This window comes from Natrix helvetica (assembly GCF_964273705.1).
Source record: "Natrix helvetica genome assembly, chromosome: 1".
In the NCBI taxonomy this organism is placed as follows: Eukaryota; Metazoa; Chordata; class Lepidosauria; order Squamata; family Natricidae; genus Natrix; species Natrix helvetica.
The window spans coordinates 193923899-193945907 of NC_138548.1; the positions used below are offsets into that span (position 1 = coordinate 193923899).

The window sequence follows — 22009 nt, forward strand, 5'->3', positions numbered from 1 at the left end:
GTTTCGGTTACGCAGCTAACCTTAATTCATGTATTTAGACTCGTCGATCCTGCTAATGTTTGCAAATAAGCCCTGGATCGGCTGATTTCTAGCAAAACAAAAAGCGTTTTCCTCAAAACCCGAGCCTGCTCTATCCTCCGCTTCACCAGCTGCCGTTCCTCTCCCTCCTAACTAAACGTCAGTCGAACGTCGCCGATCCGCGCACCGAGCCCTCCGAGAGCCGCACGCCCTCCGGAACGCTCAAATCCCAAGACAAACCGGAAGCCAAGCAATGCGGAGAAGCGGCCCGTAGCTCCCCTCCGTCTCTATGGTGAAGGCTTCTTTCCTGTCTCTCATCACGTGGGACGAGTCCGGCTGGGAGCGGAAGCGGCGCGAAGTGCGCGTAAAATGGCGGCGTCGTGAAGTTGCATGTCGTGGGGGTCCTCTGCTGAGTCCGTTGGGAGGAACCGCCAGTTTTCGCCGCAGCCTCCCTCCGCCAGCTATCGCCATGGCGGTGACCGTCACCCTGAAGACTCTGCAGCAGCAGACATTCAAGATCCGAATGGAGCCTGACGAGACGGTGAGGGGCGGCGGGTCATTGGTCCTCTCCCCTTCCGGCCCTCCTCCCGTGTGTCGTTTGTGCGTGGCTTCGCCCCGTTAGGCGCCCTCCTCCGGCCTCATCTTTGGACAAGCACCTCTTGCTTCTCAGTGAATTTCGCTCCCGGTGTTTCACTTGGTGGGGGGATTTATATCGCCCTGCTCTACTTTCCCCGATCTGGAATCTGCCTCTCCTGATGTCGCTCTTTTAAAAAGAGAACATCGTTAACCAGCCCGGCTCCTTCTCTCCCTCTCAATAACTCTTAGCACCTCCTTCTCTGTTGTGTTAATGCAGTCCGAGGCTGCTGAGCCCGTATTTAACAATCCTGCTTTTTTCTTCATTTCCTCGTTGAAGGTCCCACATTGTAACAGCGTGCCGTTGTTCCGGTTTTCATGCGGTTTCCTTCTGCGAAGGAGCCGGATAACTACAGGCTGTTCCATTATTTTCTGATGTAGTATGATATTTTGCCTTCATTTCTAATCCTGAAATGAAATGATATGTTGTCTGCGGGTTTTATATATACTCGATCGTGCTATTCCTTTTTTTGGGTCCCGCTGTATTATGCAAAGTGCCAGGAAACACTATATACAGTAGTAACCAAAAGAAATTAAAGATACAAAAAGAAAGTCTAACCGAGATAATTACACTTCTTATCATCCTTACTATCACCATGCCCATATATTTTCTGTTTTTTAACATTCTCCTTTTTCACCTCTGAGTCTCATTTCCATCCAATCATTCCTTTCTTGATATCCCTCTTTCCTAAACCATTTGTGTTTCCATTCTACTCAGTATGGCCTTGGCCATGGCATTCCTATTTATAAACATTTCTTCAATTGTGAAAACATTATTACTTACAATGAATCTTGTGGCTTTCTTTTCTGACTTTTTTGTTGCAGCATTATAGTGATTGGTCAGATTTAAATCTGTTTTAATGAAATAATGTTGAAATGACTCCAGATATTAAAACAATACATATCAGAACATAATTGGTTCAAGAGTCATTATGACTTTTTTCTAGTAAACACAATGCTTTGAGCTACAAAAGAGTGGTTGAACTAGGCAAGAGTTTGGACTAGATGATCTCTAAACCCCTTCTAGTCCTTAAATTCAATGATTATGTGAAACATCTGTTGTTGCAATTGAGTAAGACTTACATTTATCCAATTTCGAGTTTGGTCTTAATTGTGTCTCTACATTCAAGTTATAAAGTTGTTGTAAAACTTGAATATTCGTATTCATACACACACAACATCCTTTTCATTTGGATGCTTTTGCTGTAAGAGCACCTATTTCAGTTCAGAAAGTGCCTTTAATATTAAGCAAAGTTCTCCCTCACAATTTGGAACCTAGATAGCAATTCCTGTTGTGTCTACTCCAGGAAGAGTGAGAATTGAATGTTTGGTCACTGCTCACAAGAGTCCTGCCAGCGTAAGGAATTTTAAAAAGTTAGAATACACGAGAGGGAACAGGTATATTAATTCAAAGCTTCCATATTGTAATCTTCACATTTTGCTAGGTTTTTAACAACACCCAAAATGTAACTGTTTTCATGTTAACTTTTTGGAAAGAGAAACCCTGTTTGGGACTTTACATTAGACTTAGGTCTGTGTATGTATATAAGGATTTCTGCACCTCAGTGAACTGATCAGTAAAATTGGAATATGCCCCAGACTTTCTATACTAACGTTTAGCCATAGATGCTAATCCCCATCAATATGGCCCTGAAAGATTTAAAACTGGGAGTTCACACTTTGAGTATGTAAGTAGACAGACTGTTATTATCAGAAGAGTACTACTTTAAAACCTTATTTTAAAGAGTTTTTAAATTCAAGATTGTAATGCTTGGATTATCTATCATTGCATATATACTTTCAGTTTTGCAGCAGAGAGTGTATTCATGATAAATACTATTAAATTACATTTGATGGACAACCCTCCATATCCTTTAGTATCACAGTAAATGAAAGTTGTACTTGCGAGATAGAATTGTAGTGTGCAATATGCCATTAAACAATTCAATAATTGGAGAGTTCTTTACGTAAGTGGGAGGTGTTTCTATGTAATGACCTGATTAATCTGAAGTAACAGAAATAACTGTACACTTTGTACATTTTGAATACTGTACACTTTGAATCTACGGTATATTTATCAGTATGTCTCAGAATGATGATGTAATAACATTTAGTCTTTGTTCCATTTCACAGTACTTAGGTTGTGTGAAAAAAATTACTGATCATAATCTGGAGTTTTCTAGATATTTTGGAAATTGATCATGCTTGTTGGAGGTTCCAAGAGTTGGGTGAATATATTTGGGGAAAAACCCAAAAAGGTTAAAACTGCTTTGGCCTCATTTTTCATACCTTTGGGATGAATTGGAACAGTGAAGGAAACAGTTATTAATATTCCATATAACCTGGAAGCAGGTTATATGGAATATTAATAATATAATATAGAATAATAGTTATGCAACATAACTATTATTCTATATTGGTCAGTAGCATTTTCCTGTTTGGAACAAAAACTATTTATTTCTGATATATATTATTACCATAAATTTATATGCTGCCCATCTCATCAATAAGGCGAGTCCTCACCTTTTATTGGTTTTCGTGGACAAAATAGTTTGCAGGATCCAATCTGGGTCGATCACCAGGACCAGAGGTTTTGTCTTCCAAGCTTTCAGACTCAGAACTGCTAGAGAGAAGTTCCCTGAAGATGGGCTCCAGCATGAGTCTGAAAGTTTGAAAGACAAAACCTCTGGTCCCAGTGATCCACCCAGAATGGATCCTGCAACATTATCCCGGGACATGTATATTTGCCTTCATTTGTGACAAAATAGTTTCTTTGCCCAGATTATAGAGTATAATATTTCAACAAAGGGAACACTGGTTGTTAGAAGACAGTTCTCAGATAGGTCTGTTGCATAGGAAGGAATGAGCATCATTTTAAGAGAACAGTGCCTAGCCAATGTATCTAGGGCTTTTGGAAGCAAAATAAAAACATTAATTCCAGATATCCTTGTCTTTGGTTTGGAAATGGGGAGTGATGGGATTTAAGACAATAGGATTATCTTTCCTAACAATTTATAGAAACCATTGTCATTCCTAATGAATAGGAATGGATTCTCAAAGAGCATTAGTTATAGTGATGTGTCATTTAAAGTTCTTGCATTCAGGCCATTTCTCAGTTTCTACCCCCCGAATGCATCACCCATTCTTTGCATTCAGCAGTTTCTCCATGCCACATTTCTCCATCTGGCACTTTCATCTATAGTTCAACACTGTTGGGATAGAAAGAATTGGCCTTTAAGCATTCAGTACAAGGTGGATGGTGGAGCCAGCTTGGTCTTGACCCACAGGTCCGAGTACTTAAGGAGAAGATTGAGGCTGAAAAGGGCAAGGAAGCTTTCCCCGTGTCAGGCCAGAAGCTTATATATGCTGGCAAGATCCTGAGTGATGATGTCCCCATCAAGGAATACAAGATTGATGAGAAGAACTTCGTAGTGGTGATGGTCACCAAGGTATGGTTGAGCATCTCCTTTGCTTCATGATAACAATTTTTTTGTTTCAAAGAGCTACTGTGTTTCAGCAGTTCCCCTTTGTATGAATAGTGCTAAAATCATTTTTATTAGGAAATGGGGTACTGGTACTAGTCTGTTAGGTACTTCAGGATTGGGGGTGGGTAGTCAAAAAATATTATAGACATTGCTAGTAGTACTAATCAGTACACGAAGAGCACTTTTTAGGCTCACCCTTCTTGATGATATAGCAATTTAGAGTGGAAGAGCTTCACCTCCTTACCTGAGACACTCCTTTTGGTTTTCTGTTAAGAACAAAACAGGCTCAGGAGCTGCTGTTTCTTCACCCACTGATGCAGCAGCCACCTCAGAACCTACACCCTCCTCTGGGCCTACAGCAGCCACAGTTTCACCCCTTCAAGCATCCCCATCAAGTGAGGAAAAGCCTCCTGAAGAGTCAGTGACTGTTTCTCCCCTGGAATCTACAGATGGGTAAGTTTGGCTTATCTTATCATCCCACCACTCTTACTAGTTTAGTAAGTAATTTTAGAATGATTTTTCAGAATGAAAGAATAGCTCTGAAAATTCAGTATTATTTGTACTTGGTATGTTTTGGAAAGCCTCAGTGCTAATTGTTGACTCCTAACCTAGGATTTGCTAGTTTCATCCTATCCCTTTTAAAGAAATGATTACCATATTTTTCTAAGACACACCTTTTTACCCCCCAAAAGAGGGTGAAAAACTGGGTGCGTCTTATACTCCGAATGTAGCTCCACCCACCCGCTCCGTGCATCGCATTTTTGGGTGGTTCCATGCGCCGGGGATCCTCACTTTCACATGGAGCCTGATTCCCGAAGCAGTCCGGGGAATTGCGTTCAAAGCCTTCTCAATGAAAGCATTTTTGGGTGGCAGCACCACGATCCCCTCTCAATTCCAAAAAGGGTGCGTGTAGTGGCCAAAAAAAATTACATCGTTTTTCAGGTGGCAGGCAGTTTCAGCACGCGCTGCCACCTGAAAATGCTTTCATTCCCAGTTCCCTGGTGCACATCGCAGAGCCACACACCGTCCTCCTGCTATACAGACACACTTTCTGTTTTCTCTTGGCCAGCACCATCGGCCGCAGGAGGCAGAGAGAAAAGCGAGAGGGCAGTTCAGTCGGGCGAAGGCACAGGAGCCGGGCGCGGACACCGATTAGAGGCAGCTGGCCGATTGCTGGCTTGCCGGCTCAGCTGCTGGCCACCCGGAGTGCATAGGCAGCAAAGGAAACCTCGCGTAAGATGTTCGGGCATAATTTGGGGGTGGCAGGTGGGGCAGGGGATGGGGCGGGGTGGGGCACGCATCTTACTCAAGTCTGGCAGCTCCACCACTTCTCTCTCTCGGTCACTCTGTGCAGGGAAACAACTTGCACAGTAAAGAAAAACTTCTCATGAAGTTTTTCTTTACCGTGCAAGGTTTCCCCTGCAAAGACCAGCCAAGAGATGCAACAGAGCAGCATTTTGTGGTGGGGCACAATTTGGGAGTGGCAGGTGGGGCAGAGGATGCGGTGCCCGGCATCCCTGCCAGTGGCAAAGAAGTGCGCCGGTCGCTGCCGTACTCTCCCCTCTCCTCGCTCGTTGGGACGGGGGTGGTGAAGGTGCCTTCCAGACCTGAGACCCGGAAGGAGAAACTTCGCCCAACGCACTGCCTTTGCTGTCCTGTCGGCCGGGAGAGGAGGCGTGAAACCGTGGTCACTGGCAGTGACACTTAGGGGTGTGGGCAGTGGGCTCCAAGAAGTTGCTGCCAGGGTACCCCATCCCCTGCCCCACCTGCCACCCCCAAATTGTGCCCCACCGCAAAATGCGCAACTTAATAGAGTCTGGCAGCTCTGTTGCATCTCTTGGCTGGTCTTTGCAGGGGGAACCTTACACGGTAAAGAAAAACTTCATGAGAAGTTTTTCTTTACTGTGCAAGATGTTTCCCTGCACAGAGCGACTGAGAGAGAGAAGTGGTGGAGCTGCCAGATTCGAGTAAGTTGCGTGCCCCATCCCCTGCCCCACCTGCCACCCCCAAATTGTGTCCGAACATCTTATGCGAAGTTTCCTGCCTATGCATTCCGGGTGCTGCCTACGCACTCCGGGTGGCCAGCAGCTAAGCTGGCAATTGGCCGGCTGCCTCTAATCTGTGTCTGCGCCCAGCTCCTGCACCGTTGCCAACTGCACTGCCCTCTCGCTTTTCTCCCTGCCTCCTCCAGCCAACGGTGCTGGCCAAGAGAAAACAGAAAGCGAGTCTGTAGAGGAGGAGGAGGGCGTGTGGCTCTACGATGTGCACCAGGGAACTGGGAATGAAAGCATTTTCAGGTAGCAGCACGTGCTGGAACTGCCTGCTACCTGAAACACGATGCACTTTTTTGGCCTCTGCATGCGCTCTTTTTGGAATCAGGGAGGGGCTACAGTCTAAAATGGCTTTCATTGAAAAGGCTTTCATCACAGTTCCCCCGGGCTGCTTCGGGAATCAGGCTCTGACTGAGGTAGCAAAGATGTTAGCCAGATGAATACTGGTGAATGCTGCTGGGAAAGAAGCAGAAAGGTTTTTTTTCCTGATTTCCTCCCCCAAAATTAAGGTGCGTCTTATACTCGGGTGCATCTTATACTCCGAAAAATACGGTAATCATTGATGACTTCAGTTGTCAGAGGTGGAGTGATCAAAATCTTTACACATAGCATTTGCTAGAGTCATTCTTTTGCTTAGAATTATTTTTTGATTTTCAACTTTCTTGTCCAGTTATCTGGAAGGACGCAGCTACTATTTCTCTCTCTTAAATTTGCAGCTCTGTTCCCTCTTCAGGTAGCATGGGACGTGAAGATGATGCAGCTTCCACTTTAGGTAGGTGAATATTTTCCTTTGTTTACCAAAAAAGAAACCAATTTTTAACAGCTTTACTGCAACTAGCTGTTTTGTGATTGGAGGTATGGCAGGGGTCCCCAGCCCCAGTCTGTGGACTGGTACTGGGCTGCAGCATGCCAGAAACCAGCCGCACAAACAAATGAAGCCCCGTCCGTGGGATGCAGGCAGCATGCAAAACCATGCCCCTCCAGTCTGCGAAAAACCCTCTCTCCACGGAACTGGTCCCTGGGGGCCAAAAAGTTGGGGGCCACTGGGCTATGGCATCTTCTTTCTCAACTACTACTACATTCTTACATCAGGGATTCATAGCTAGCTTCTTGAAAGAAAGAATTCAGTTTGAATATACTGCCCTCTGATGGCCATTGCTGGTTAACATCTTTTCCCTTTAGCTCTAAAATGTGGTGTCTTGAGCCACTGTTAACTTTAACATGGGCATTCAACAGAATGTCTGCCCCATTAGATTCATTTTTTTAAAAAACCTGACATGTTGCAAAACAAGCAGCCTAATTGTCTTAATTGAACAATGACTGTGGTTCTTAAATAGATCCCATATTTTTTAAAAAACTAAAAATTAATTAGATTAGCTTATTGCTTTATTATGACGTCTGCCTACCTTTCCAGAAAATGGACCCTGACAAGTAGAGGTGGCATGAAGTATTTTGCAGGAAGAAAGAACTGAAACAGTAGTAGGTGATACTTCGATAAACTGAACCTTGTAATTGGTTGGGTCCCCTATGAAATCATTTTATGAGAATACATATTTTCAAAATATCAAATGTGCTCATCAGCCTCAATGGAATGAATGTTTCCACCTTACTGCTATACCTAGATCTAGCACACAATAAATTAGTAGTATTCAGTTGTTCTTTTTTAATAAAACGTTAATTACTTAAGCCCGGATTATCTCCAGTCTGGAAATGTTAAAATTATTTGTGTAGATGATGATTGATGAAATTTGTTTCATTGTTGAAGTGGCTCTCATTCCACACTCCCAAGAATCAACAAATGATGCTTTGGAAGTTTAATTCTCTTCATCCAGATTCAAATGTCGAGTGATTCATCTGTAATTTAGCCTTCTTGCCTCTTGCTGACTGTTATAACCAGAGCAAAACATAGCATGGAGCATTGGCTTTGGAAACTAAGAATTCTGAACCCCAGTTCTCATTTCTGGAAGAAAGCTGCCTGGTGATTAAAAGCCAGGAATCCTGATTATTGAACCTCCATCTCCGTGAAGGAAATAGCATTGCAGCTGAAATCCAAGCACAATGATTTATTAAGGATTTTTGTGGGTGGGGAGAGGCTGGAAACCTCCATTCTGCCTCTAGCTTTCAAAAATATTTGAGGGCCTGATAATAGAGAGTTGGTGCTTGTATTATTGTTCAATAACACAATAATGCAAGCTTGCCTGCTTTTGCTCTTTGGAAAGGAGCAGGAGGCTTGGATTTCTTTTAGCCAAGAAAGTAACAGCAGGCTTTCCCAATAATACAATGCTATCTTTTGTTTGTGCTTTCAGTTACTGGCTCAGAATATGAGACAATGCTGACTGAAATCATGTCAATGGGCTATGAGCGAGAGCGGGTGGTAGCAGCGCTACGGGCGAGCTACAACAACCCACACCGAGCTGTGGAATACCTCCTGACGGTGAGGAGAACTACTGAATTTAGTCTACTCAAGAATTTATTTTACTGAAATGCCTGGGAGGTTTCTTCATTTCTTCAAAGGAATCATATTTTTTTCTATGCCAAATTTTTTGTTGGTTTCCCTTTCCCTCATTCCATTATCCTACTATCTTGAGAAGACATAGCAACACTAGTTTTTAACCAAGCAGGTTTTCTTAAAGTGTGATCCAATAAAATGCTTCTGCTCTGCACATGATCTAGCGTATAATGCAGGAGACAATCAAAATGTGCTGTCTGCCAAGGACTTGATTATCTAAACAGTGGCTTAGTTGGCCACTGGCTGAACAACAGGCTTCAATGATTGATAGGTGTGTCTCAGGATAAATTGCTGTCAGATAGGTTATCTTGAATTCTCTGGATATTTTGAAGTATGCCTCTCACAAGCTTTAACAAGTGTGACTAGTGGTCAGATGTAGAGTTGTACCTCAAAGCAACTGGAACAGGACTGCATATTCCTGTTTAACTCAGTGTTATTTGTGGGATGACATTTGCATCAATCTCTCTTTTTGTAATATATCTTTTGCCACATCTAATAGGAAGCTGAAGAAAGTTCTTCTCTCCCTTCAACTAATCTCTTGTGGTGATTTTAGTGATAGCCACATATCACCAATACTGACTCTGTACTTGCTACTAAGGAAACAAATTTGAAAATGAGCCTTGGAGATCTTTTGTCACACAGTGTACAATATTGTGAGACATTGAAGTGGATGACTTTCATGATAGCTAATGTGTCTCTGTGGATGTCTCCTTGCATACTTTTACCAGAAGTCATTGGTTTACAAAAATCTAACTGAACGTACTCAGGATGGAAAGGCAAAGCAAACCTCCTTTTTTATGCAACTGAATTCTAAAGCGACATGAACCTAACTGGTCCTGTGGTCTTACATTCGTTGTTAAACATTCATACAGAAAAAAATAAATCATCTAAGTCCTGAAAATTGAAATAGTGAAGAGTAAACGGAATTAATGCAGCACAAGCAGGTAGTAGCTGTTAATGGGCTATAATTTTAGGACAGAGAAATTTGAAAAATGAAAATGTTTTCTCCGAAAGTTTTCCTGGTTTTCGAGCCAATAATAGAAACATTATTACAGTGGTTAGTGAATTTTCTATACCGTTTCCACCCACGGCTGATTCTGCAATTTAGAGAAGACTGCAATCTCTGCCCTTGATTGTAATTGTGTGCTCATGTCCAGTTTCCCAGCCACTCTAGACAACTTATCAATCAAACCAGTCTGGGAATAGTTTTGTAATTTTACTTTTTTCTTAACTTTGCAGGGCATACCAGGTAGTCCAGAACCTGAGAGAGCTCCCATCCAGGAGAGCCAGCCCCAAGATCAGCCTGCACAAGAAGGTAAGTTGTCTTTTTCTCATACCCTCATAGAACATTTTCTGAGTAGAAATTCTAATTAGTACATATAAGGATACTCAAGCAAGTTGGTGTGGTGGGGAATAGCTGTTCACTCTAGAAGGCACAGTAGCTCATTCCTTTCTGCACTTTCCTCAGACATTCTAATACCCTCTCCCTGTTTGCTGTCATTGTGGTTGGCCGCATGGCATTAATACTCCTTGGACCTACAGGAGAGAACCCTCTGGAATTTCTGCGAGATCAGCCCCAGTTTCAGAATATGAGGCAGGTGATTCAGCAGAATCCAGCTTTGCTCCCAGCTTTACTGCAGCAGTTAGGCCAAGAGAACCCTCAGCTGCTCCAGGTAACTTTCTTTGGATTTTCTTTGTTTCCCTCTTCCTGGCAACATTACAGCAAATGTAAATTATTGTGGAAGGAAATTCTAGCTTTTGAAGGATTCTACATAAGTCTCTCTGATTCTCAGTGGGGGGGGGGGATAATTGTAATAATCTAAGAGAGAAAGCAAATAATATTTCCTTGCTTCATCTGATAAACAATGCCACATGTTCAGTTATGTTCTCAATTCTTCTTGTGGCTTTGATTATGAGAATTATACTCTATGTTGAGATGGATGTTTGGTTTTTTGGGGATCATTTCATTATGTTTTTTTTCCAATCTTGCCTCAGTTTCTTTCCTGTTCTGAAGATTCAGCTGTAGTTAGTCCTTGCTTAATGACAATTGGGACCAGCAACTGTTGCTAAGTGAAATGGTTGTTAAGTGAGACTTCATATGACTTATCTCAATTTTTTTAACTTGCTTCCACTATGGTTATTAAGCTAATCACCTCAGTCATTATGTTAGACATTACATGACTGACTTCTCCATTGGCTCTGCTTATCGAAGCTCTCTTGAAGTGTGCAAATGGCAATTGCAAGTTTATGCTACGGTCATAAGTACGAGCACCAGTCATAAACTTAGGTTTCCAGTGCCATTGTCCATTTGAACAATCACTAAATAAGGCAATTAAGCAAGGACTGCCTTGCTGGTCACTGATGAATCCGCAGTTTATATGGCTTTTAATTATATCTGGGTAGGTTGAAAAGCAGATGCAAGTTCATGATTCTTGAGAGAAAAGAGGGCTAAGAATGGGGAAAGCAGATGAAGGAAGACAGATCAGCGGGGCAGGTATTCCTGTGTGGTCCCTTCAGCTGTTCTATCAAAGTCCCAGCATTGGAGACAATGATGTGGGTGTGTTACAACAACATGTATTATATGTTGTTCCAGTTGCACAGATGTACATACAGAGAGTGTTTGGTAATGGTGAGCATTCTTCCTTTGCAGCAAATTAGTCAGCATCAAGAGCAGTTCATTCAGATGCTCAACGAACCTATGGGTGAAATGGCTGACATCGCAGACATTGAGGGAGAGATGGGTGCTATTGGGGAAGAAGCTCCCCAGATGAACTACATCCAGGTTACGCCTCAGGAAAAAGAAGCCATTGAAAGGGTAAATGTGTTGAACTAGGGAAGAAGGGACAGTGGCAAGGAAAGAGGGACCTCAGGGTATTCTTGGTCTTTCTTGGCTTGACTTTTTCAGTAAGGGGTTTGCTTCTAAGAATTTCCTTCTTGACATATACAACAGTTTAATCAAGGCATGCATAGCTAATTTGGAGTTGAAGGTATACTTGGATCTTTTAGTGGCATGCTAGGATTGCACTCAAAAAATAGTGAGTTTAACAAAAACTAAAAACACAATTTAAATCAAATGTAGCTGATACAGCTTGGTTGCAATTTCTAGGGTCCTTTATGAACCATTCCTAGTCTCAACGCAGTGAGGGGAGGCATAGCCTCACCACTGTCATCATGAAAAGGAAAAAAAAATGTAAAAGGAAAAAGGCGAGTGCTGAAGTGAGGCTAGTTAGCTGCTGCCTCACCGTGAATGTCTGCCTAACTGTTTAAAAAAGCCTCTAAAAAAGCGCCCTCTACTATGAGGCAGGAGAACTGTGTACCTCAATTACTCTAATCTGACTTCTAAGGCGTTTTAGGATCGCTCGAGCAGAGTTAAGTGAGGGTTAAAAGCCTAAAAAATCCCGAGGTAGGAGAGGCATGCAGTTCTGCCTCCAACTCTCTCCTGAAGTCAAGGAAGACTGCCCGGAGATTGATGACGCTGCAGAAGGGAGAATTCCCATTGGTCCTCTGGGGCTTCATTGGTTCCTGGGAAAATGTGATTCGCTGATTGTAGCCTGCATTTCTCTGCACATCCAGCGTTTCTCAGGCATTGCTTCGACTTCTCCCTTCGCTTTGTGGAGAGAGGGAAGCAGCGTGGAATTGGACTGCCTGAGCCAAAGTGGTCAATGGGATCTTGAGACTTGATTTTTGAGCAGTACCAATCTATTCCACTCTTTCCTTTCCCTTTTCCTTCTCTTTTCCTTTCTTTTCTCCTTTCCTTATTTCCTTTCCCTTTTTTCTTTCCCTTTTTTTCTTTTCCCTTCCCTTTCCTTTCCCTCCTTTCTTCATCCTTTCCTTTCTTCTTTGCCATTTCCTTTCCTTTTTCCTTTCCTTCTTTTCTATTTCCTTTCCTTTTTCCTTTCCTTTCTCTTTTCCTTTTCTTTCTCTTTTCTTTTCTCCTTTCCTTTCCTTTCTTTTCCTTTCCTTTCCGTATTTCATTTCCCTTCTTTTTTCTTTTCCCTTCCCTTTCCTTCCTTTCTTCATCCTTTCCTTTCTTTGCCATTTCCTTTCCCCTTTCCTTTCTCCTTTCCTTTCTCTTTTCCTTTCCTTTCTCCTTTCCTTTCTTTTCCTTTCCTTATTTCCTTTCCCTTCTTTTTTCTTTTCCCTTTCCTTTCCCTCCCTTCTTCATCCTTTCCTTTCTTCTTTGCCATTTCCTTTCCTTTCTCCTTTCCTTCTTTTCTATTTCCTTTCCTTTTTCCTTTCCTTTCCTTTTTCTTCTTTCCCATTTCCTTTCCTTTCCCTCCCCCTTCCTTCCCTTCCTTCCTTCCTGGGGGTCTAAGGGAGAGGGAGTGAACCCTTTTCCTCCTTGCCCCCCTCCCCAACATCTGCTCTGATGGCAAATGTGCTTTTTTGTGTGCTGCAGTATGTGTAAAGAATGCTGATATGAGACCTTAAACATAACCCTTTAACTGCTGCCAATCAAATATTGGATAAGATAATTTATAGGATTTTAATGTTTGTAAATCTGATTGTAATGACATCAGTGCCTCACCAGCCATAAACCTCACCGCACGTCACTGTCTCAAGGGGTGCATTTCTGACACAGCAGCTAAAACAGGGATCCTTCTTTTTGTTCTTTAGAGAAATGTTAGTCCAACCAGTACAGAGGGAATTGAGCTTGCTTATGGATTTTTCTCAGCATTAAAGTCCAATCACCTTCTGTCATTCTGGAGTATGGACTAGATTCTGATGATAATGACTGCGAGAATCTTTGTGGAATATGCTGATTGGAATGGGAGCTCTGAAATGGCAATGCTGTTTTTTATTCTTATATTTCTTTAACAGAAAAACATAGGGGTTTTTGTCCCTGCTTTTTTCCTGTAGTGGAGATTCTTTCTGATCTGTTGTACTTCAGTTAAATGGGGAAGGCTATATGTCAGGCTATACTACATAATCATTTGCAACATCAAGAAAAATATGTTTATACTTAAAGGGCATAATTAAAATTAACATTCTGTTTTGCATAAATATGACTAATTGCATGTATTTATGTTTTGTTCTGAAACCACTATTAGATTCTTCTTGGATTTGGAGGAATTTTTTGGAAAGAAGCTATACCTACTGGCATGAGGAGAATTGGAGAAATGGGGCTAAGCTAGCATGGCAAGAGATGAAAAAATCAGCTCAGTTAAACCTTCCACATTTTCAAAAGAATTTTTAATTTAAAACAAAAGAAAAATGTGTGATGCGTGCAAAAAGCACAAGACCCTGAGATTTGTATTAAGCCTATAGATCAGTGATGGTGAACCTATGGCACGCGTGCCACAGATGGCACACGGAGCCATTTGTCAGGGCACGCGAGGCAGTGCCCTGTCAGCTGGCCAGTGCACATGTGCACGCTGGCAGCTGAGTTCACCCTTTTTTAAAGCCATTTTTCGCCCTCCCCAGGCTCCAGAGGCTTTATAGGAGCCTGGGGAGGGCAAAAAGAGCCTCCCCCCTCCCCGGTGGCTTCAGGGACTATTCGGAACGCTTAAAATGACCCTCCGAGCAAACCAGAAGTCATTTCCGGTTTGCTCAGAGGGTCGTTTTGAGCGCTCCGAAGGTGTCAGGGAAGCCTCCGGACGGTCCCTGAAGCCGCCTCAGGCTCCTATAAAGCATCTGGAGCCTGGGGAGGGTGAAAAAAGCATGTAAAAATAGGGGGTCGCACCTGTAGTGCACGCATGCGCATTGGGGGGGTCACGCATTGCATTATGGGTGCGGCACGCCCACACACAACCCCCCTGCGCTCCCCCCACTTGTGGCACGCGAGCCAAAAAAGGTTCGCCATTGCTGCTATAAATGATAGTTTACATTCTTCCATTGTGTTTTTTAAAGAGAAATGTTATGGAATGCTCTTTGCCCCTTCCATGGGAAGAGTTACAAGAAAGCAGGCAGCCATAAATTTACGGTATCTATGTAGAATTTCAAAAGGCAGTTATGTCAATTTTTTTTATTTCAATATGCTGTGGCAAATTGGTTCCTTGCTGAAAAATTAGATTGTTGCCATGAGTTGCATTTAACATTTTCTTTCTTTCTTTTTTGTACCTCCCCTTTCCACCTCTCCCTTCCTCTCTTCTCTCAGTTAAAGGCTCTGGGCTTTCCTGAGAGTCTGGTGATCCAGGCATATTTTGCTTGTGAGAAGAATGAAAATCTGGCAGCCAACTTCCTGCTGAGTCAGAACTTTGATGACGAGTGATAAAGAAAAAGAGTTTTATATAAAATTCTCTATATAAATATTCGTTTATTTAAAGGGGCACTACTGGGGTTGGGAGGTGATGGTATGATTTGAGAATGTCCCTGATGAATTGCTGGCTAGAGGAAAATACTCTACCTTGGAAATGGGGCAGTTGAGGGAAAAGCAGAACAAATGGACCTTCTGTTCTCTTCTCAAAAACAAAGGTGGCAGTTGAGCCCAGCTGTATCTTACAACAATCCTTAGACTGACAGGCAAGGTGTTTAGGGAAAGGTTGACACAGCAGATGGGTGCTGTTGGACCTTCTCCCATCTCACATGATAGCATGTGTGCAAACAAATTACTCTTTGTTTGCAAATTTCTTCCCTTCATGCCAGTGCACATTGCTACAATGCTGATCTTTGTGCCCATCAATTAATTCTGTTGCTGATACTCTCCCCTTTGCTTTCCTTCAATGTCATTTTGAAATCAGTTTAGTTGTCCATACCTATTCAAAAGGGTGACTTGTGTTAGGTGAGTGATATGCCTTCTGATGATCTGTTTGATATTTGTTCCTGTGCTGGAGAGACTGTGCCAGAGTTATGGAATATCTTGTAATTCTGTGCACAAAGATCCTATGTTTTTTGTTCTATCCTGTATTTTTTTTGCCATTGTCCAATAAGGCGACTACCCACCTTTATGATTTTGTGATACTGCTTAAAATCATTCCCAAAGAATATCAAGGGAACAGTTTCCCTATGCTCATCCAACTTCAAACATTAGGTTTTTAAAAAAAAACTTTTTATTTGTTCTTTCTCTTTTTAATGGCATCTCATGATTTTAGCCTGTTCTGCAGACACGTAGACACTTGAAGTCTAACTCCTGGGGATTGCCTGTGTTACATTCACGTATACTTTTATTATCCATCATTTTAACATTAGGAATTTGGAGCCACAAACTTTAATATAGTAGGGAATAAAAGGATTTTACAACCCCCTGTAACAATTGAATATCTTGAGATAGGTTGAGACACATGTTTGTTTCTCTATTTTCTGCGTTGTGGGAATTTTAAAGAAGTTTTTCCTCTTAGCATTCTGATTTTACTTGTTCAAAATATTTTTAATCTAAAGATTCCCCAAAAGAGAATCCATTAATAGTTGGGGATACAAAACAAATACAAAATAGTTGTGTATTAGATATTTGATATGCTTTCCTTTTTCAGTTTTGAAAAATGATCAAATTGACAATTTCCTGAATATTTTAATAGAAAAATATGTAAAGAAAGAGCCTGTTTTATTTACACCTTTGAAACTGAAAAAAAAATTATTGGTAGCTAGGGAAATTGGCTTTAATACATAAATTCTAGATACAAAACTATAGAAACTTTAGATCATCTTTCACTTTTTTGTGGGAATGTTGGTCAAAGCTGTTTCTGGAACATCAATAAACCTGTCAGTTATCACATGTTAAATCCCCAGCTTCTTTTGATAAACAAAGCTGTCTATCCTCACTATCCCCCTAAGAAGCCTGGGAATCCCATTATTTTCTATGTAGGTGCCCATTGCAAAGAGAACCAGAGTATTGCCTCTATGCCTCCAATAATAAATTCTGAAGCCATATGTTACTGCTAATTTGTGTGACATGGTTGTGTGACTATGACTGACAGTGTGCAATATATTGTTTATAAGTTTGATTTGATTTCAGGACTGGCGGGAAGGAAAGCAGAACTTTACTCCTTAAGTTTGAAAAAGTCTCCAGTGTTCAGAGTGTTTTTCCCCAAGCAGGTGCCCTCCGTGTGTCTTGGACTTCACTTATTTTAGCTAGGGATTCTAGAAGTTGAGGTTCACATCCAGACGGCACTGAAATGACTCTACTTAAGGCCCAAAGGGATATAGTCTATATATTATGTGGAAAGGAAGTTACCTTGAATGTGCTGGAATTAGATCAGTTCTGTTATGTTGTTCACTGAAGAATTGTTTTTAAATAGCATCCAATGAATTAGGCTATAACTTATGATTGCCATATGAGTGCTATTTGAGGTGGAAATTTTACTTGATCAAAATTTTAGATAGCATCATGGTATCTTTGGGTACTAAAGAAATTTGAAAAGCTGCTTCTGACTTGCTATTTGGCCTAAAAATACTTCTCAAAGGGGCAGTGAAAGGTGTCTGCATGCATGCTCAACCTGAACTGCTTGCTCCAAACTTTTAATTTCCAATTTCCCTATCAGCAAGCAAGAACATTCATGCTGAATTATAGCTTCCTTCAAAGTAGATGGCTGAATATTGGAATGAGTTGATGAGAGTGTGTTGCCCCAAAGTGGGATTTGAATGCTTTATTTGTGCCTGAGAGCCTGGGATTTAAGGGAGAGCTTTCAGTAGTCCTCATTGTCCTTTTTCATGATGAACAACCGCCCCCCCCAAAAAAAAATCTTCCCACCCCCAGTATAAAGTATGAAAAATTTAAAAAAAACCGGAACACACAATTAGCAAAATATGTGGATTGGCCTTATCCAATCTGTACTCCAGAAATGTTGAACTATAACCCTCCAATCACCTAACCAGAATGAGTATAGTGGATAGAAGTTACAGACTTAACATATCTTGCATATACCAGATTGGGGATGGCTGATATACTTGCAACAAAAATTCAGGTATTAAACTCAAATTTTGATTTGAAAACACATGTGCATACCAGCATGAAATGTTTTTGATACCGAGGCCTTGATGAGAAAGAAAAAAATACTGCTGCTTGTTTTGCTAAAGTTAGAAAGAAGTGAAAAGAATTTGAAAAACAATTAAACAAAAATATTTTGGAAGAGTTTATCTGATAAGCACCAGGTAAGAGATTTCTACCAAGGCTCTTCATAAAGTGGGATAACGAAATATTACAACTTCAGTTTGCAGGTTCTACTTGAGTGAAAGTCCTGTTGTTTTGTTATGTCCATCAACTTTAATAATTTTGGTCTAATTTGGCTTGGAGAACTCTGTCTATGTCTCCTTTCTGTCTCGGGTTGAAATGTTCTAGGCACTGTGAATGGAGTGTGAAATAAACAAGTTGTTGAGGCCACTCAGTGGCAGGAGTGTGATGCTCCTTCAGTGAATGTGTCTGGTCCTTTATTTCTCAAGGGAATTATTTGGATGGGAAGAGTTCTCAGCAAAGCAATTATGTTTTGGAAGAAACAACGGATTTCTGAAGTTACTAAAGGTGTGATTGTGTGAAATTTGCACTTCTCTACAACTTTTTAAGCAGTTGTGTCTTTTCCTGGGTTGCATGACTGCTTTAAAGAAAACAAGTATAACTTTCATGATCTGTTTCCTCTGGAGCACTTGTTTAAAACAGTCCAAAGCATTTCACTGCTTTGTTAGAAAGGTATAGGATGGAAATTAGTGGATTTTCACTCTGCATTTTGGCTGCTAACTTGCTAAATCTTGCATTGCTGTCTTAAAAAGGGAATTTGCAAAGCTTTGTGCAAGGGAAATTGAAGAATGAAGGATAATGGTGTAACGCATCATGCTAGTTTATGGTTTCCTTGGTTTTTTAAAAGAGTAACTCTCTTCATGCAAAACTCTAAACCGGGGTCTTCAAACTTTTTAAACGGGGCCAATTCACAGTTCCTCAGACTGTTGGGGTGGGAGTGGGGGGCAGACTATAGTTTGAAAAAAACATGAATAAATTCCTATGCACACTGCAAATATCTTATATTTATACATGAAATATAATTTCTCTTTGTTCTCTCTATCTCTCTCTCTCTTGTCTCTGTGTCTGTCTCTGTGTGTCTCTGTGTTTCTGTCTCTTTCTCTGTGTCTGTCTGTCTCTAACTGTCTCTATCTCCTGTCTGTCTGACTGTCTCTCGCTGTGTGTCTCTTGTCTCTCTCTGTCTCTCTGATTCTGATTCTCTGGTGCCTCATCTCTAGCTGGGTCTCGCTGCCCAATAGACTGCAGCAGGAAACAGTGGGTGGCTACTTCCGGCCTTAGTTGGTGGCTACTTCCGGCCTTAGTTGGTTTGCTTGGGGAGGTGCACAACCTGCTCTCTGCCCTGAGACACTGGCTCGACCTGTGCCACAGCTGACATCGCTGCTGTTGCCAGGGGTAGGTGCAACAGGGTTGCATTGTGATTCCACGTTGTAATGGGCTCCAGGAAAAGGAGAGGACACCATCTCCCCCATTGTGAAGTGCACTAAATTTAATGTGTTGCGCAAGGCTCTGTGAAAGCAGCAGGCAAGCCATGGAGGTGGCAATAGCAGCGTTGTCAGCTGTGGCAGGGTCAGATCATCGTCTCAGGGCAGAGAGCAGGTTGCGCGTCTTCCTGAGAGACCGAGGCGCACTCAACATCAACAAGGGCCGGAGGAAGCACCCTTGACAGCAAGGGATGAGGCACCGAAGAATCAGCCACGGCCGCTTCTCTCTGCTGCAGTGCTTTCCAGGTGCAGCTTACAGCTCTGAGCCCGAAGTGGTGGGAGGCGAGGGCTGTCTTGACTGTAAATGTACCGCAATGACATCAGAATGCTGTTGCCACACAAAGCCAAGTACAGCAGGGGTGCTTCACTCCCACACTAAGGCTCCGGCTATCGCCTCCACCGCTTCGGCCCACCTGTGCTGGCCCACCTTGCCGCAATAGTGCTATTACCTTGCTCCAGCCAGCGTGGGCTGCACTACTTGCACCATTTCTTGTACCACCCTCTATGGCAGAGATTTCCAGCCCTGCCATGAGCTGCCTGGCTGCTCCCTGGCAGGCAGGTGCACCCCGGTGGAAGAACTGCTCCTGGACGACCAATGGGCCAGTCTTGTGACTAAAGCTTTGGAATATGGAACCAACTTTCCTACCAACGTCAGCAGGCCACTGTCAATCTGCCCGTCGTCTTTTTCCTTCACTCAGATCAACCACAAAGCTTGAGAAGAAGGAACCCAAAAGTGGTCCCTGGAGTGCTGTGTGTCTGGACCAGGTGCGTTTTCTCAGGCCTCCTGCCCTGAGGCTGTGTGGAAGCCAAGAGCTGGACCTCGCTTCGCCGTGTCCCTCCCCTCTGCAGTTCTGAATGACACACAGGCCGGATAAATGGCTTTGGCGGGCTGTATCCGGCCTGGAGGCCGTAGCTTGAGAACCCCTGCTCTAAACCATGAGCCAGAGTTTACATGCACAATAGATCGATTCACTTAATATCTTAATCCAAAGCAAGCCAACTCAATTATGGCTTAATGTGATGTGTGATCCCAGCTACATTTATTGCTTTGAGTCACTCAGATAGTCCTTGGTGTATGAGCAAAACTGGGACCAGAATTCCTGTCAATATGTGATATAGTCATTGAGTTGTGCTCAATTTTCTTACCTGTCTGCTGTGGTCATTAAGTGAATCACATTAAATAAATCCAATTTCTGCCATTGACTTTGCGTGTCGAAAGCCCCCTGGGAAAGTTTCAAATGGTGATCACATGGTCCTGCAATGTTGCAATCTCTGTAAATACATGCCAGTTGCTGAATTTTGATCAGGTGGTTGCAGGGATGTTGTGATGGTAACGTGTGAAGATCAGTCATAGGTCACTTTTCAGTGTTGTCACTTCAAATGGTGGTAAGTTGAGGACTATCTGTATAGTAAAATTAAGGATTCAGTTTGTGTCCAATTTTTAGTAGCTGCCAATTCTGCCTATCCAGAACTATAAAGTACTCATCTCTTATTCTCTACAGACAGGAAGGAAGAGCCTGGCTCATCTGCTACGTTCCTTGCTTGGAGGCAATTTTCAAGCACATTGGTGGTTATTTGCTGCATAATGGCCACTTTTGGTCAGTACCACCTGGGGCCTTTCCTCAACTATACAAAGATTGCTCGTCAGACTGAATGCCTCTTCTTACAGGCTTTTTTGATGTCCTGAGTATCTCATGTGTGGAACTGGCTCAGTAGAATGGGTGCTATCAGTGCCCAGATAATTTTGGCTGAGAGCTGGATTCTCAAATTGAGTGACCTGTCCAAGCAAGATGATGATTAATGGCAGGTGTCCTCTGAATAGTAATTCAAATCTGACTTGCTCATTTTTGCTTAGTGCCTGCTGACTGTAGCAAAGGGAGGAAGCGTGTTTGCATTTATATGGGCAAACACACAAATTTATCAGCTGTCTTTTGGCTGCCTTTTCCCAAATTGGCTAATTACATGAGAAACAGCAGTTCTCTCTCTTCTAGCACCATCTGCTCTCCTGTATGAGGCCTGTTAGTACTTGCCAATGTCTGGATTCTGTTTAATTTGACCCTGGCTATAGCTTTAAAATATAGGAATAAGTACCATCTACATAGAGAGGCAAAGGCTTTGGAACTTTACTGAAAGGAGGTTCAAATGGAAGCAACTGCTTATGGGAAAGGCTATAATGTAGGAGTGTGTGTGTGTGTGTGTGTGTATGCATGCATGCATGCATGCGTGGATGTATGTATAAAGTGCTGTTGGTTTTCAAAGTTGAAACCTGCAAATGGCTATAGCACTTAAACAATGAAGGTACCATAATATTTGACTATTTTTGTATCCAACAGCTGCTTCAATCTTACCTGTTTTCTTCTTACTGCTTTGCCTATTATAGAGAGGTCCCCCCACCCACTAAATTCTATGTAAGAATGATCCAAAGGTGAAAGTTAAACAAATGCATATGAAATGCTTTTGAAAAATGGTTACATGGTTAGGGATAACTTGTTAGAGGATGGACAATATACAGGATTTAGATTTAATTCATTCAAGTAATAAGATTAGAACATATTTTTAAACCATTGCAGTGGGGCATGGATAAGGAATATAAGCACTGAGTGTGCCATGTTGATATCTATTCTATTTAGGAACATATTTTCTGATGATAAGCTGTTTGATGCAGAAGATTTTTTTAAAAACCTCACAGGCGAAGTTGATGGGCATGGTAGAATTGGCAAATGTCCTAAAACAGGGCTGTCAAACTCCCAGCCTGTGAGACAGATGCGTCATGCACTGGCCATACCCGGTTTAGCAAAGGGAAAAAAAGTCCCGATACATCACACTGCCATGATAACACGAGTTTGACACCCCTGTCCTAAAATGTTCCTTTTCCTTTCCATATGAAAATAGCATAGCTATAATTTAAAGAAATGATCTGAAACAATCACATTAAGACACTGATG

General features: G+C 42.2%; 1 protein-coding gene across 2 annotated transcripts; it reads left to right on the forward strand.

Moving 5' to 3' along the window:
* Nucleotides 1-324: 324 nt before the first annotated feature.
* Nucleotides 325-21735, forward strand: RAD23A (RAD23 homolog A, nucleotide excision repair protein). 2 transcript variants are annotated; one of them, XM_081970670.1, is made up of 9 exons: nucleotides 326-559; nucleotides 3939-4100; nucleotides 4411-4589; nucleotides 6904-6959; nucleotides 8494-8621; nucleotides 9936-10011; nucleotides 10239-10369; nucleotides 11347-11511; nucleotides 14794-21735. In XM_081970670.1, exons 1-9 carry the CDS (start codon nucleotides 488-490, stop codon nucleotides 14905-14907), a joined length of 1083 nt encoding a protein of 360 aa, XP_081826796.1. In that variant the 5' UTR covers nucleotides 326-487; the 3' UTR covers nucleotides 14908-21735. The 2 variants fall into 2 exon arrangements, with proteins under 2 accessions (XP_081826797.1, XP_081826796.1); XM_081970671.1 differs by lacking the exon at nucleotides 3939-4100 and having other exon boundaries at nucleotides 325-559.
* The last annotated feature ends 274 nt before the right edge of the window (nucleotides 21736-22009 follow it).